At 41.5% G+C, this 14,707-nt stretch overlaps 1 protein-coding gene across 1 annotated transcript in view; it reads left to right on the top strand.

The window, feature by feature from the left end:
* akap12b (A kinase (PRKA) anchor protein 12b) overlaps positions 1 to 14,707 on the top strand; it is a 44,049-nt gene that overhangs the window by 17,943 nt on the left and 11,399 nt on the right. The window contains 1 exon segment of the mRNA XM_078274089.1: positions 5,345 to 5,420. Coding sequence (XP_078130215.1) covers positions 5,345 to 5,420 — 76 coding nt within the window.

Here is a 14,707-nt window from a genome sequence, read left to right as displayed (position 1 = left end):
TATTATCGTAATAATGCAACCACCACAGCAAAAAAATAAAAAAAGAAAGAGAAAAGTTTATTTAGGCTCTTTCACCAGAGGGGCAGCTAAGCCAATCAGGGCAAACGGGCAGTTGCCCAGGCAACAATAGCCCGTACCTGTACACGTCCCTGCTTGTTTGGCTTGTTCAGTGTTTCTTTATTTCACTTTCAACTGCTCTGGACTGTACAAACACACACAGAAGCACAGGTACTCACTGTCAATGCACCTGAGCAGAGTTAAAGGATTGTGGAAACGGTGAGAGTGCTCTTTGGGGGTGTGACAGGCCTTGATCTTTGGTATGTACTGAATGTGGGGGTCAGGGATAATAGATTGGGGGCTGACAGGGGTGAAGAGACATGAAGGGAGAGAGAGAGGGAGACAGCCATGATGGTCACACAGGCTCCTGAAACCTCCCGTTAGACCAGGGTGAAATATATATATTGGCAAATACCTTTCGCATCTAGTTTAATAATAATAATTTACACTTTATTAGTCCCGCAAGGAAAATTACAATGTTTTTACTCTGTTGTTAGTATACACATTACATACAGGCCTGAAACACACATGCTCAATACCTATACATGCACTAATGGAGAGATGACAGAGTGAGTGGGCTGCAGCTGTAGATGGACAGGCGCTCCGAGCAGTTGGGGGTTCGGTGCCTTGCCCAAGAGCACCTTGGCAGTGCCCAGGAGGTGAACTGGCACCTCTCCAGCTACCAGTCTACCACCATACTTTGGTACATATAGGGACTTGCACCGGTGACCCTCCAGTTCCCAACCCAACTCCCTACAGACTGAGCTACGGTCACCCCACCCCAAAATAAATTGACTCTCTTATGCTGTGTTCACACTGCCCGTGTTTGCGGGAATTGCGCAGTGCAATTACTGTACATGCAAAGTCAATGCATGCAAGACGCAAATCCGCGTCATTCTCGTATCTGCATGAGATGAAATATTTCCGGTGAATGCATATAACCAGCGACCTGTTGTTTCCCAAGCCAAGTCCCCACAGACTGATTTACTGTTTCCTGTTTCTCTATTGTCTGTACAGTAAATAAGCTACAACCAGCAGCAGATTAGCTTATTGAAAACAACTAGCCTTGCTCTCTCCAAAATTAACAAACTTCCCAAATCCCATTTGTTTAGTCTGTACAACATTTGAAATATAAAAACGACAAGTTGGAGTTTTACGAGTGGTTATGGGTCAGACTATTTCCTGGCTGGGAGCTGTGACTGCGCTAAGCTAAGCTAACTGGCTGCTGGCTGTAGCTTCATATTTATCACACAGAGTGGTATCAATCTTCTCATTCCCAAAATGTTTTTAAGTGCTTTGAAAGAGTCTCTGATGCCTAATCTACAGCTTATTTGCATGTTCTATTACCTGAAGCATTTTCTGAGGACTTTTCTTTTTACAGTAAACTGCAGAGAATGGAGTCTTCCTCTAGCAGGGAATCCAGCAATGGTGTAAAATCTGGGTGAAAATGACTTTGAATCTTCCTCTTTAACAAATCAATAAGAACCAAAACCAATAAGCCTTACCTAAAGACTCCAAAAGGATGATGGACTAAACATAATATGCCATTAAAATGGACTACATTCTTTGCCTTTTTTTCTCCTCATCCTGGCTCTGTTTCTCATCTCCTCTCTCTTTCTATCTTCACATATCTGCTTTCACCTCCTTGAACTCCTCCTTTCCTCTGCCTTTATCTCTCTGTTCTCCTAGTCGCCCCCTCCAACGGCGTCATCCTCCTTTCGTCTGCTCCGAGACTCTGTCCACTCCTCAGGGGTCAGAGGTTGCGAGGTTAACTGTCACGTACAAACTACGACCCCACAGAGAGATTTTAAGCCTGTTATCTCCTACTGCGAGTTTGCTTGTGTGTGCATATGTTCACTTGGGAATAATCCTTCCGTGATTGCTCGTGTTGCTAAACTACTACCTAGTCATTCAGAAAAAAAGCAGACTTGCAGAAATGAATGAGAGTGACACTGTACTTTTTCTTTTCATTATATTTGTGCATGGTTAAAAGTTTAGGAAAATTTGAAGCTGCATTAAACAGTACGTTTTCCTCCTTTTGCATTTTCAGCAGCACCTCGCTGCATTATTGTCATGGAATGCTGGGAATGCCAGTCATGAGTTGGGTTAGGGGAGGGCGGGGTCGCTGCAGGTCAGATGATCAGAGATTCTTATTAGCTGATTGGCTTTAAGTTACAAAAATGACAACACCATCGTCCTCTGTGTGAAAGCATTTGAACCCATGAGGTTTTTTTTTATGTGTGAGTACATGTGTGGGTGTAAAGGATACAGATACAGTGGGGAGAACAAGTATTTGATACACTGCTGATTTTGCAGGTATACGTTTCCTGTAGTTCTTGACCAGGTCTGCACACACTGCAGCAGGGATTTTGGCCCACTCCTCCATACAGACCTTCTCCAGATCCTTCAGGTTTTGGGGCTGTCGCTGGGCATACAGACTTTCAGCTCTCTCCACAGAATTTTCTATTGGGTTCAGGTCTGGAGACTGGCTAGGTCACTCCAGGACCTTGAGATGCTTCTTACGGAGCCACTCCTTAGTTGCCCTGGCTGTGTATTTCGGGTCGTTGTCATGCTGGAAGACCCAGCCACGACCCATCTTCAATGCTCTTACTGAGGGAAGGAGGTTGTTGGCCAAGATCTCGCGATACATGGCCCCATCCATCTTCCCCTCAATACGGTGCAGTCGTCCTGTCCCCTTTGCAGAAAAGCATCCCCAAAGAATGATGTTTCCACCTCCATGCTTCACGGTTGGGATAGTGTTCTTGGGGTTGTACTCATCCTTCTTCTTCCTCCAAACACGGCGAGTGGAGTTTAGACCAAAAAGCTCTATTTTTGTCTCATCAGACCACATGACCTTCTCCCATTCCTCCTCTGGATCATCCAGATGGCCATTGGCAAACTTCAGACGGGCCTGGACATGCGCTGGCTTGAGCAGGGGGACCTTGCGTGCGCTGCAGGATTTTAATCCATGACGGCGTAGTGTGTTGCTAATGGTTTTCTTTGAGACTGTGGTCCCAGCTCTCTTCATGTCATTGACCAGGTCCTGCCGTGTAGTTCTGGGCTGATCCCTCACCTTCCTCATGATCATGGAGGCCCCACGAGGTGAGATCTTGCATGGAGCCCCAGACAGAGGGAGATTGACCGTCATCTTGAACTTCTTCCATTTTCTAATAATTGCGCCAACAGTTGTTGCCTTCTCACCAAGCTGCTTGCCCATTGTCCTGTAGCCCATCCCAGCCTTGTGTAGGTTTACAATTTTATCCCTGATGTCCTTACACAGCTCTCTGGTCTTGGCTATTGTGGAGAGGTTGGAGTCTGTTTGAGTGTGTGGACAGGTGTCTTTTATACAGGTAACGAGTTCAAACAGGTGCAGTTAATACAGGTAATGAGTGGAGAACAGGAGGGCTTCTTAAAGAAAAACTAACAGGTCTGTGAGAGCCGGAATTCTTACTGGTTGGTAGGTGATCAAATACTTATGTCATGCAATAAAATGCAAATTAATTATTTAAAAATCATACAATGTGATTTTCTGGATTTTTGTTTTAGATTCTGTCGCTCACAGTTGAAGTGTACCTATGATAAAAAATTACAGACTTCTACATGGTTTGTAAGTAGTAAAACCTGCAAAATCGGCAGTGTATCAAATACTTGTTCTCCCCACTGTAGGTAGGTAGGTAGGTAGGTAGGTAGATAGATAGATAGATAGATAGATAGATAGATAGATAGATAGATAGATAGATAGATAGATAGATACGTTATTCATCCCGAGGGAAATTTTAGAGTTATAAAAGACAAAAAAAATAAATACAGTAAGGATCTTGTCTGGCTTCAATTATATTGCTAATTAAATGTAAATCAGGGGCCAGTTTAACCAAAGCGGTTTGTTTGTAATGCTTACATGCAGATTGCAAATAATGGCAGCATCATATTTCATAAATAACTGTCACTTTCAAGTTGCAGACACATTTCCAAGTCCTACAGGGCTCTTGCATGCTCATGCATGGGTATGGTGTTTGTTTTTATTAGTAAAATGTGTCAGAAATAAAGGGAGGGGAAATAATCTCATGTGGTAAATTGCAGCTTGCATTCTGTTAAAATGTCTAATTACATAGACAACCAATTATGACCACAATATAATCCAAACCACCTCATTTCATCTGGCAGATCAGTTTGGTATTTTGTTTGCTTCAGTCAATGCAAACAAAATCCGACATCTGTGCATCCAAGGAAGGACTGATAAAGGTTGTGGGACTTAAAATGTAGCTGCCCCCTGTCAAAACATTGGTTTGGCTGACCATAATTCACTTGGTCGAACAGGTAAAAATAATATAGCAGTGAATTTCCTTGATCATACTTACTTATGATTACTATACATTTAATGCCTGTTATCTGCTGTCCTCAGAGAGTGTGCCTTTGTTATCTTTGTTTGTCACTTTCTTTTTCGCATCTTGTAGTACATCCCTCCCAACCTGTCCCAAACGGAGTGTCTCCTTTGTGGTGTCATTTTTCAGGGCTTTCCTAGAGGAGTTTGGGCTGATGGGAATGGAGCCTGAGTCGTCCATTAGTTAGATTAGCAGCTCTGTGGGGAGGCTCTGGTTCCCTCTCGCCTGGCCGGGACAGACAAAGCTCTGGCCTGCCTGCTATTGTACGACTGTCAGTCGGAGCTGGTCACTACCAGAAAAAACTGTCAGGATCTTGTATCATTAATATTCTTATAATATAACTTTTTGCTGTGATGTTGGTATATTACTCAGTTTGTTGTCGGATTTGTGTAGCTCTTTTTCAGCGTCGTTTGCCAACTTGCCAGAGATTTGACTGTTGACTGAGGAATGATTTTATTTGGGTGTTGTGAATGTGACCTGAAGTGAATTTACCCATTTTTGGTTGTGTCATGATGTTTTTGTCTTTTAATGATGAATTTTACCACCTGCTAATTCTAAAACTATTTAAGACTGTGTATCGTAGTGACACCATTCAAGGATCTAATCCTTGCAGGCTGAGACACTGATCATAAAACATGATGGGTCCGTTGAGATACAGGAATATATTTGGTGGTTGGCATTATTTGAAAACTATTATACGGTGTATGTATGGTGGTGAATGGTGACAAGCTGCTGTCGGATGGATTGGCCTTTTTTGTAGTTTTGGTGCTTTCGTAAAGGCTGTCATTGTCTGCCATAAAGAAATAGTTTAACATTTTTTTAATAAAATACCCTTATTTACTTAATTGCTGAGTGTTTCATAAGAAGATTGGTGTGAGTCTCTCTTCTTTCTGTGTCTTTTTCAGCCTTTGGAGAAAAATGGACTGATCTCCAGCATGACCAGTCTGAATGGACACTCAGAGGACAATACGCTGGCAGAAGGTGTGTGTATATGTGTGCGTCTGTTTTGTCAATTCTGTTTATTTACAGTGTGTGACTTTGGGTGATGTTCCTGTGGTTGCTGGGGTAAGTAATGGTTTTGTCTTTGTGTCTGGGATTTTGTACGGTTTCTTCAGCAGTGGGCAAAGGTAAGCTTGTTTGTGTGGGGTCAGTTTTCTGTGTGTGTGTGTAGATTCTTGTCTGCAGTTGTCTTTTAATGGCTCTGCAAGATTTACTTGATCCTTAACTAATCCCTTTGTCAACACATAGGGGACACCTATATGGGCTTTTCACACAGGAGCCGCACACCCAACACCCCCTCCCTGTTTCCCTCACACATTCCTTAACCCATCATTGCATGTAAATGTTACCTCGCATACATACATCCATTTTCTAAACATGTACTTGGTCTTAGTGTGATGCTGTACTTCAGGATAGATGCAGGAAGAATTTGAGCTCAAATCACAATCCTGCGTGTGATCGGCTGCGGAAATATCACTTTAAATTTGTAGCTAATGAACACAGACGTAGGCCTAATTTAATAGACTTGCCAAAACGTTGTTCTCATAAAATATTTAAAAGACTGATCTGTTGGGTTGTTGACAATACTCTAAAGCCACCTACACATGATCCGCAGTAAAACTGCTCTGCGTTGGCTGTCCCATTGTTTTCCTATGGGGAGAGCGGTGGAGACAAAAGGGTTACTCATGGCGTGGTGCGCCACTCGAAATTGCTGCTGAGTGCTGCTCTTAAAGTTCAAATTATTTCAACTTTGACTTTGTTGCCCCTGACCTTAATGATGTATACCTGCGCTGCGCTTTGCAAAAAAAACTACTTAAAGAACGTTAATCTTGCAATAAAAAAATGTACGCCATTAAAATGGGTTTGCGTTAACGCCGTTAATAATGCGTTTAACTGACAGCACTAATTTCTACCATTAACATGTGCACCAACCTTCCCTGTCCATCTCCTGCAGCACCCTCCTATCTCCAAGGCTGCGTTTGTTTATTTTCTTTGCCATTTCTATCGTGTCTCCCTCAATCTGGGAGGGCTGGAGGGCTGCAGGGGCCTGTACACCCTCCCTTAATATTTAGAAGGCTGTGACCCGGGCCCTGCACAAAGCAACCTGCGCACTTCATAATATGTTATGGCTCAAGGCAAGGGGTAACCTAATACTGCTTAAAACAGAGATATGTCACATACCACTCTGTCAAATAACCTATTTAATAAGCTATTTAATGAAGCGATTCTGTCCATTTATAGAGTAACCCAATACCCTCTTCAGAGCAGAGATACAGAGTGTATGAGTTGATGTGGCATGGTAGACTAACAGAGAATAATTAGGTTGTTGAAATCGTTGCTTCTGTAGACAAGTACTGTAAGTTAATTAGTAACGTGGATAAAAGATATTGAACAGAAAAGAGGGTAACCACATATTTACCTTGTCGGGAATTCTTAGATCATATAGAAGCTGCAGACCATTTGCTTTCATGTACACGAAACCAAGTTGTATTGTCTTTAAAGGGTTATTATAATAAAACCGTTTGAACACAAGAAGCAATACATGTTTTTCCTGCCCTTCACTGGAAACAAACAAAAAACAACTGACATTGTAAAAGAGCTTCAAGCCTACAGATTAAAGGAGAGAAGAGGAGTGAAAGGAAGAAAGATACACAATGGGGAAACAAGAGAGAAGATAGGGAAGTGGAAGGTGTGCAGGGGTTTTACATCCCAGCACTTCTCTACCTCTTGTGCAGCCTGATAAAGACAGCAATGCATTGTGGGAGACAGGAAGAGGAGAGGAATCTCTCTGATAACAACGGAAAACAACGAAGGACAGGCTGCAGATCAAAAGACTGACTCATAAGCAAAAACACACACACACACACACACACACACACACACACACACGTGCAAGCCCAGGCATACACAACAATGATCTCTATCAGGTATACCAGAATGTTTACAGTTTAAGGACCAGGCTGATGGTAAAACGCCACACCCCAAGCACATCCCACACCAACCTGGATAACATGACAAGTGTAATTTAAAAGACTTAAAAAGCGTATAATATCAGACCTCACTGCAGACTTTCATGGGCATTTTGTAGAGGGAAAGTCAATTAGTCAAAGTCTAGTTTGACGGTGTAATTGTATGGAAAGTGAAGTGCAAGTATATGCTGTATGTTGCAGCAAAAATATTTTACTTGATCATCATCTGTCATGGAGTATTTAATTAAATTACCAAAAGCATTTGTTTAAAATGGTATTAAAGTAGGCAATGAGGATGCCGTGGAGTTACATTTTCCAGTGCTTAATCAGTCGTCGACCCCTTTGTAAATCCGAAACCCTTACGGCCCTCAGTTTTGCATAAAACATAGATCAATTGGCTCAGATACGGTTTAAAAATCATTCTTAAAGTCTGTTTTAACCCTATTTTGGTGCCAGATAGGCTGAGAAAGCCCAGGCAGGAGAGCTGAGGCTTAAGAATGCAGTCTTAATAGACAGAAAGAAATGGAATAAATATTACATAGAAGTAGAGTACTGAGGGGAAATGTTTCTTTGCTAAAGAGAAGGGAGAGGCAAGCAAAGAGCGAGAGCCAGCAGGAGAAAGAATAGATAGGGATAAAGAGAGAGAAAAACATTAACACACAGTCATCCACGAATGATGCAGGCACTGATTGCGTCAGATTACATAGTGCATCATTACTACAAATTGAATCAAAATGAGACATATCACTTCAGCTTTTGTCTAATGTCGATTTTTTCACGTTAATCTCATTAGTAACAGTAAGATTTGTTGTGTGCTGTGTTGCGTCCATGTAGATGTGCAAACTGAAGCCTGCATATGTGCTTGGGTTGCTAGTTTCAGGGGTGTGGCACCTGAGGCGCAGTGGGAGCCCAAAGACTGACATCATAGCTGATGTAATTCACTGGCCGGAGCGTTGAAGGTCCCTCCCAGACGGCTTACAGGCTCTAAGAGAGGACAGATAAAGTTTTCTGAAGGCTTGAGGGGGAGAGAGAATGCTGACTGTGTTTGTGTGTTCCCTGCAGTTGATGTTTATTTGTAGTAACGCTGGACATTATTTATAGGTCAAATCCTGCATGTCTGTTTGTTTCATCCTACTAAAGGGAGCAGATGGATGCAGTGTTTCTCTGTCATTTCTTTTTAGAAATTGAATCCCTTTAGGTACATGTTATAGATTAAACAAAAAATGTGTTATGTGCAGTGCAGAATTCAATAATGAAAGCAAGTAGTAGTTGCAACCCAATTTTGTAAAATGCGTCAAATTGTCAGGCAAATACCAGGTGTGTCATGAATCGTCAGAAATGATTCACTAGAGTGAACTACAGTTTTATTTCTTTTGTGGTTACAGGTGTTAACTTTTACGAGGTGAACATATTGGGGTGTGTGTGTCCGTGTCCGTCCATGATTTAATTCCAGGATGGACTCACTCAGACTCGGCTTAGGGGACATACATAGTCATGTTGCCAAAACGTTCATCATGCCTGTGAAAGGGACCTCTCCCTTCACTTAAGCTCTGTCTGATCTCTGCCAATAAGGCTATGCACTCATCGTAACACAAACCAGCCGCTGGATTGTTCCTTTTGGATTTTTGCCCATATTCCCTTTTACATTCCAACTGACAATACTCATTCCTATTAAGATATCCGTGCGTGGATTTTTCTACTGTACTCACACTACTGGGAGGAATTATTTTGTCCTTGGTTTGTTCTCTGCAGATGCTGCTCCATCAACTTGCTGCAGGACGTCAGAATTATTTCTTTCCCTCAGAGAAAGGAGGTTATCCCAGAGGAAAGTGTTAGGGAGGCAAAGTTTTAGATTGGAGTGCTGAAAAGGCCCTGAGCCCCTTAAGATCCATCATTGTCCAGTCAATGTTTATCAGTGCAGCATGTTTTATTCAGTCATTTGTTATGAAGTGCTTTGATGATACACTTCAGGGCAAGAGAGAGGATAAGAGAGCTCTATTAGAAAGCTGTCATTTGTCAACTGCAGAAACAGAAAGCCTTTTTTTTCCCCAATGTGCAGCTCTGTGTTTCTGGTAACAGAAGCAACCTCAACGTTTTAGCTATTGAAATGAAGCTTGAGTATATTCTGACAGACCACAGCATCAGCAATAACCAGATTAGTTAATGGCAAGCTAATAAAAAATCTAATCTCTCAGCTGACTGTACTCGCCAAAACACTGACCTCCCCTCGACCTCAGACTCCATAAATGTTTGTCATGATGAACAGATTCTGAACTGAGCCATATCATCAAACATAATTGTACTGCTTGGTTTTGGTGTAACAAGACAAGCTAGCAGCTAAGTGAGGCTACTCTTGGGCACAGCCACAGCTAAATGCTAACGTCAGCATGCTAATATATTTTGTAGGGAGTGCAGCCCTGTCGCAAGCAAATCATTTAAGATAACTAAACTAAACTCAAAAGTCTTAGGAGTACTAAAAAAGGAGTGTCCCAGGTACAGAGGGCCTGAAAATTACAGTAATAAGGTCAAACTCATGGTAGACTCCCACCAGGGCTCTCGGACCCCCCAGGACCCTCTTGTCTCCGCAGGCGCTTCTCTCTCATCTTTCCCAGCATCAGGGAACCTAATCTTCCTCCTCAACCCCTAACCTCCCCCTGGCATATGGAGGATTAAGAGAATGGACCAGGAATGTGACTGAACCCTCTTTTTCCTTCTTCTTTAATAGCATTATGGCTGTTATACAATTCAGCAAGTAGCCATATACTATAATACGCCAGTTTTACCTTGCAATTAATGATAAAATATTTTAGTAACTGCCAAGAATGTGTCAGTGAGGTGAGGTTTTTCACTTGTCTCCGATGCAAGAATTAAGTGTAATCTTCTTGGTGCTGGATACTCGATACTTCAGCGATCTTCCTTATCCCGCCCTGCTTTAAGTTACCCACATTTGTCTTTTAGAAAGGTCTGAAAACAAGTTAAATTGGTGTGGAAACAAGTGGATTTACTCACTCTATTGAGTTATGTCCTCTGACCGTGACGAGAACATTTTTATTTAAACACTCGAGTTAAGATTAAATGACTTGTTAAGATGAATCATTTTGAGTGTAGATGAAGCACACATTAATGGATCTCTGCCAAACCCTAATGTTAAGCAGAACCATACTGAGGTAAGGAAGAGCGTTAAGGATAAGAGCAATTGTGAAGAACATTTCTGGGCAAGTTCTCATGAAATACAGCTGGTTAGAGACTCTTTAATTCAGAAGCGAGATGAGACACTTTTCGGGTTGAACAACAGCAAACCAGCCTGTTTCTACTATATTATAAAAAGCTTCCATCTAGACTACCTTTGAAGACAAATACTCATTTGAAACATGCATTTCTGTAGATTGTGTCGAACCGACAAGTTAACAAGCTGATAAGTCCTTTTCATTCATCTCTTTACTGTTACACTAGCTTGTACATGTGGACTATTTCCAAGGCCTTTTTAAGCTCCAGGATTGAGATCTACACTTCCCCATTTTCACAATTTAGTCTGTACTAAACGACAAGATGATGCGTAACAACAACTGGAATGCCAAATTGTTGGTGCAGATATTCCAGGAATTCAAGTATAACAGATGGTAAAACTGGCTAAACATACCCCTCTGGAAGAAATGCTATTCTTCACCCAAATTTTTGTCGTAGGACTTGAACTGGACCGTTAAGAAGACCAACAAGCACACACACTTGATCTCAAATGTAATTGTTTCCAGTTGCGTGCTAGATAAGATTGATTTTTTCGGAACACCACCACCTCTCTCAATTCTGAAAGCTGTAAACATGATCCTCCATTATTTCACAGCAAAACGAAACAAAAGATGGTCATGAAATACCCAAATTTGAGATGTCACATCGGCAGTGTTCATCTCATCACGCTGCATCACGTTATGTACAGAAATAATGTCAGCAAGAAAAGGCGGAAAGGTTGTTGGACGGCCTGTGCAGAGTACAGAATGAAGTGTAACTCGAGGAAACGGCAAAAGGAAGAGGAAACCGTGATGTCAAGGAATGACTGCGTTTCCTGTCTGACCTTGTTAAGCATCCCTCCGGCCCACACGCAAACCAGGAGGAGGGGTGGGATGGGGGCTCAAGAGGATAGAAGAGACAGGGGAAAGTGGTGGAGAGAGAGAAGGATTAAAAGAGGACTGGAGTGTGGATTCGGGAGATAAAAACGACAGTATGAAAGGAGCAAAACGTAATAAAAAAAAAGAGGAGAAGAAAGGAGAGGTATTGAATGAAAACTCTTTGATCTCAGGCAGTTTCACACACTCACGGTCCTCGTTTCCCTTTCCTCCAATTATTTCAACATCATCCTATTCAGTTCTTGGAAGAGTAGGGGGCGTTTTCTTCTGTGTCCGATGATGTCATTCACTTCTTTACAGGCTACAAAAAGCGCCTCCGCCCTCCCAGCACCCCAACCCCCCAACTATTGAAGACCCCTCCTTTAAACATTCCTGAACTCAGGCATGTTTTCTGATTTATCGAGATATGTGGGGCGTCACCCCCCCAGACTTGGCCGTATGTTGTCCTGATTTAGCTGAGGTTCATGTACAAAATACACATCCATTCATTTAGTGTTGTGATGGAAACATATTTTAATAAAATAAGCATGTACTGAAAGAATTTTTTTTAAAGTGACCCGTTAATGAACTGTCTTTCCTCTCAAGTAGTTTCAATATACTCCTTTACATTAGTAGCTTTAAGGTTGTTAAAATCCTCTTATTCCACTCTGTCTGACAGTATCATATACAACGTATGTATCAGCTAGTTTAAGCTTTTAATTGAAGCTATGATGTTTACATTGAGTGAAAAATTCAAACCAGATTTATATGGCTGCACTATTCCATCAAATGGACATGTTCCAGATGTCGTGTGCATACTTTTATTCACATTTCTCACCCTTAGAGACGAGGCAATTGGTCAACAACTAATTTGATAATTGATTAATCGTTTAAATGATTTCTTAAAGCAAAATCTGAGGTTCCATTTCTCAAATGTGATTGTTTTTTTTGTTTTCTTTGTCTCCTATGATAGTAAATTAAATTAAAATTTAGTAAATTTAAGTAAAAATGCCAGCCTTGAGTTAAGAGGACAAGGCTTCAGTATGTATGGAAGTCCAGGAATGTGACTGATGTGAGTGAGTCATATGAAGGAAGTTGGGAGGGGAAAGGAAGATGTGGGCCGACCCAAAAGAGGTACTCTCATTAAACTCTAAATTCCCTTCAGTCTGACTCACTGTCTACTCAGCATAATATACAGTACTGTCATAGTGGTCATTATGTAGTATAGTACAGATAGTGAAATACCCACCATATGAGTCACTGCAGTAACAGAAAGCCTCACTGGTGTGTCAGAATGAAATTCTTAGTAAATGACTGTGATCAAATGAGAGGATCTTCCATGATATACCCATAGGATTCCACTCTTAACTTGCTGCTACCTGTTAATGCATGTAGGGAATTAAATTATATGCTAAAAACACATAACTAAGTTACTTAGACTAGAGAAAAGAGCAGAAGTCAGCCATAGAGAGCCTAGTTTTGCAAAATAAAAGCAAGCGTTTATCCCTAATGTTATGAAGATTCATTTTATTATCCTCTCTGGAACTTTCTCCTGAAAATATTATATCTCATTAGATCTGTGGCTGTTCTTTCCTTCTCCCTCTCAACTCTTTATGTATCACTCCTGCCAGCTCTGATAAAAACCATGAAGCCTTCCATTCATGGGCATAGATCTCGGTATTGATGACTCTCTAAATTATGGTCCCAGAGCTTATCTTTTTTTGTCTTGATTTGACCCGGTTTGATTTTAAGCGGTTGTCTGTTTGCACCTTAGAAATGGAGAAAATATTCAGTTTAAGAGTTTTAGGAAAATCTTGAACTAAGAAATGAACACAAAAATATTGTACATGCTGACGGTTATTCTGTTGTATGCAAAGACACTGCTGTAACTTCAATAATATAGCGCCTTGAGCTGACGCTTGATTATTGCAGCTATGCTTGTTATCAATACATGTCCTCTCTATACATTTCAAAGCATACACTTTTGGGTGTGGGGGGGACTTTCAGACAGTACTTGATTAACGCTGTTATCACCCATTTGGGAGCCTTCTGGATGGAATTCACACATTCCTCTGGGACAATGCTGAAGTGTGACAGATCTGATTATGCTGGTATTTACCTGAGGATTTATCTGCATTCCTTCTAGTCTCTCCACCCTCCCTCAGACAAAAGCTGAATTAAATGTGTCTGTATTGGAGCAATTGAGAGTGGCTTGTTAACATTCACAGGGGGCAGGCGGCAAAATTTCTAAGTAAAATCTTGAAATTCCCTCTGGGTGTCCCCCCTGTGTCAGCATTCCTCCACATGACTAGTGATATTAACCATAAGATATGGGGGACAGCCTGGTTGCCTCCTGAAAAAGGGGAGTAGTAGAAGGAATAGAAGGTGGGGTGGGAGTTTAATTTTCAGTTAAACAAAAAAACAGGCTTTTGAGGACACGCATGGGTATTAAGGCCAGGGAAGGAGACTGTAGCCATCCCCCAATCTGCTTCAAAGAAACAATGTGTATGAGTTTGTGTGTATGAAACAGTTTGAGAAATTAGGGGGGGGGTTGTACGGAGTTTGAACATGTACAATTACTTTTTTTGGAGGGATGGGTGACAAATGCATCCTTAAAAGATTCCATGATGAGCTCCAGTCGTCCCGGCTGAACAGTGAGGTCTGAGGGGAGGGTGAGCGGATAAGGAGGAGGAGGTGGAGGAGGGGTCCCATTCAGAACAGCTGAAGAGAGGAGAAGGAGGTGGGAGGAAGAGGGAGTGAGGGGTGGTCCTAACATGACATGTGTGTCAGTCTGTTGAAATGTGTGTGGAGCCCTCTCTTCTGGTCATACTGACTGAGAAGTGCTGGAAGAGAGAGAGACACGGCTTGTGCCCTCACACAGAGTTCACTAGTGAAGACGGAGTCAAGCAGAAAATCCTATAGATTTTACTGAGTGTGCACAGAAGTGAAAGGAAACAAGAGAGAGACTCACTTTTGAAATATATATTTTTGTAATTGTCTAAAATTTACAAATCTTTTATTTTTGTCATTTTTTTTTTTTAAAGAAGGATTTTTGGACTTTTACCAATGCTTGGAACAATAACTCTAACAGGTAAGAAGAATGATTCAAAAAGGTCTCATTATCTACATTTTTAACAATTTAGAGTTCTCTTTAACTTTGCTAAACGTGTGGCAGCTTTACTGTGACGTACCAATATAA

The sequence above is a fragment of the Sander vitreus genome, chromosome 18 (genome assembly GCF_031162955.1).
Source record: "Sander vitreus isolate 19-12246 chromosome 18, sanVit1, whole genome shotgun sequence".
NCBI classification, from domain to species: domain Eukaryota; kingdom Metazoa; phylum Chordata; class Actinopteri; order Perciformes; family Percidae; genus Sander; species Sander vitreus.
The sequence above is the reverse complement of the archived record's forward strand: the minus strand, read 5'-3'. Positions and strand labels throughout refer to the sequence as shown.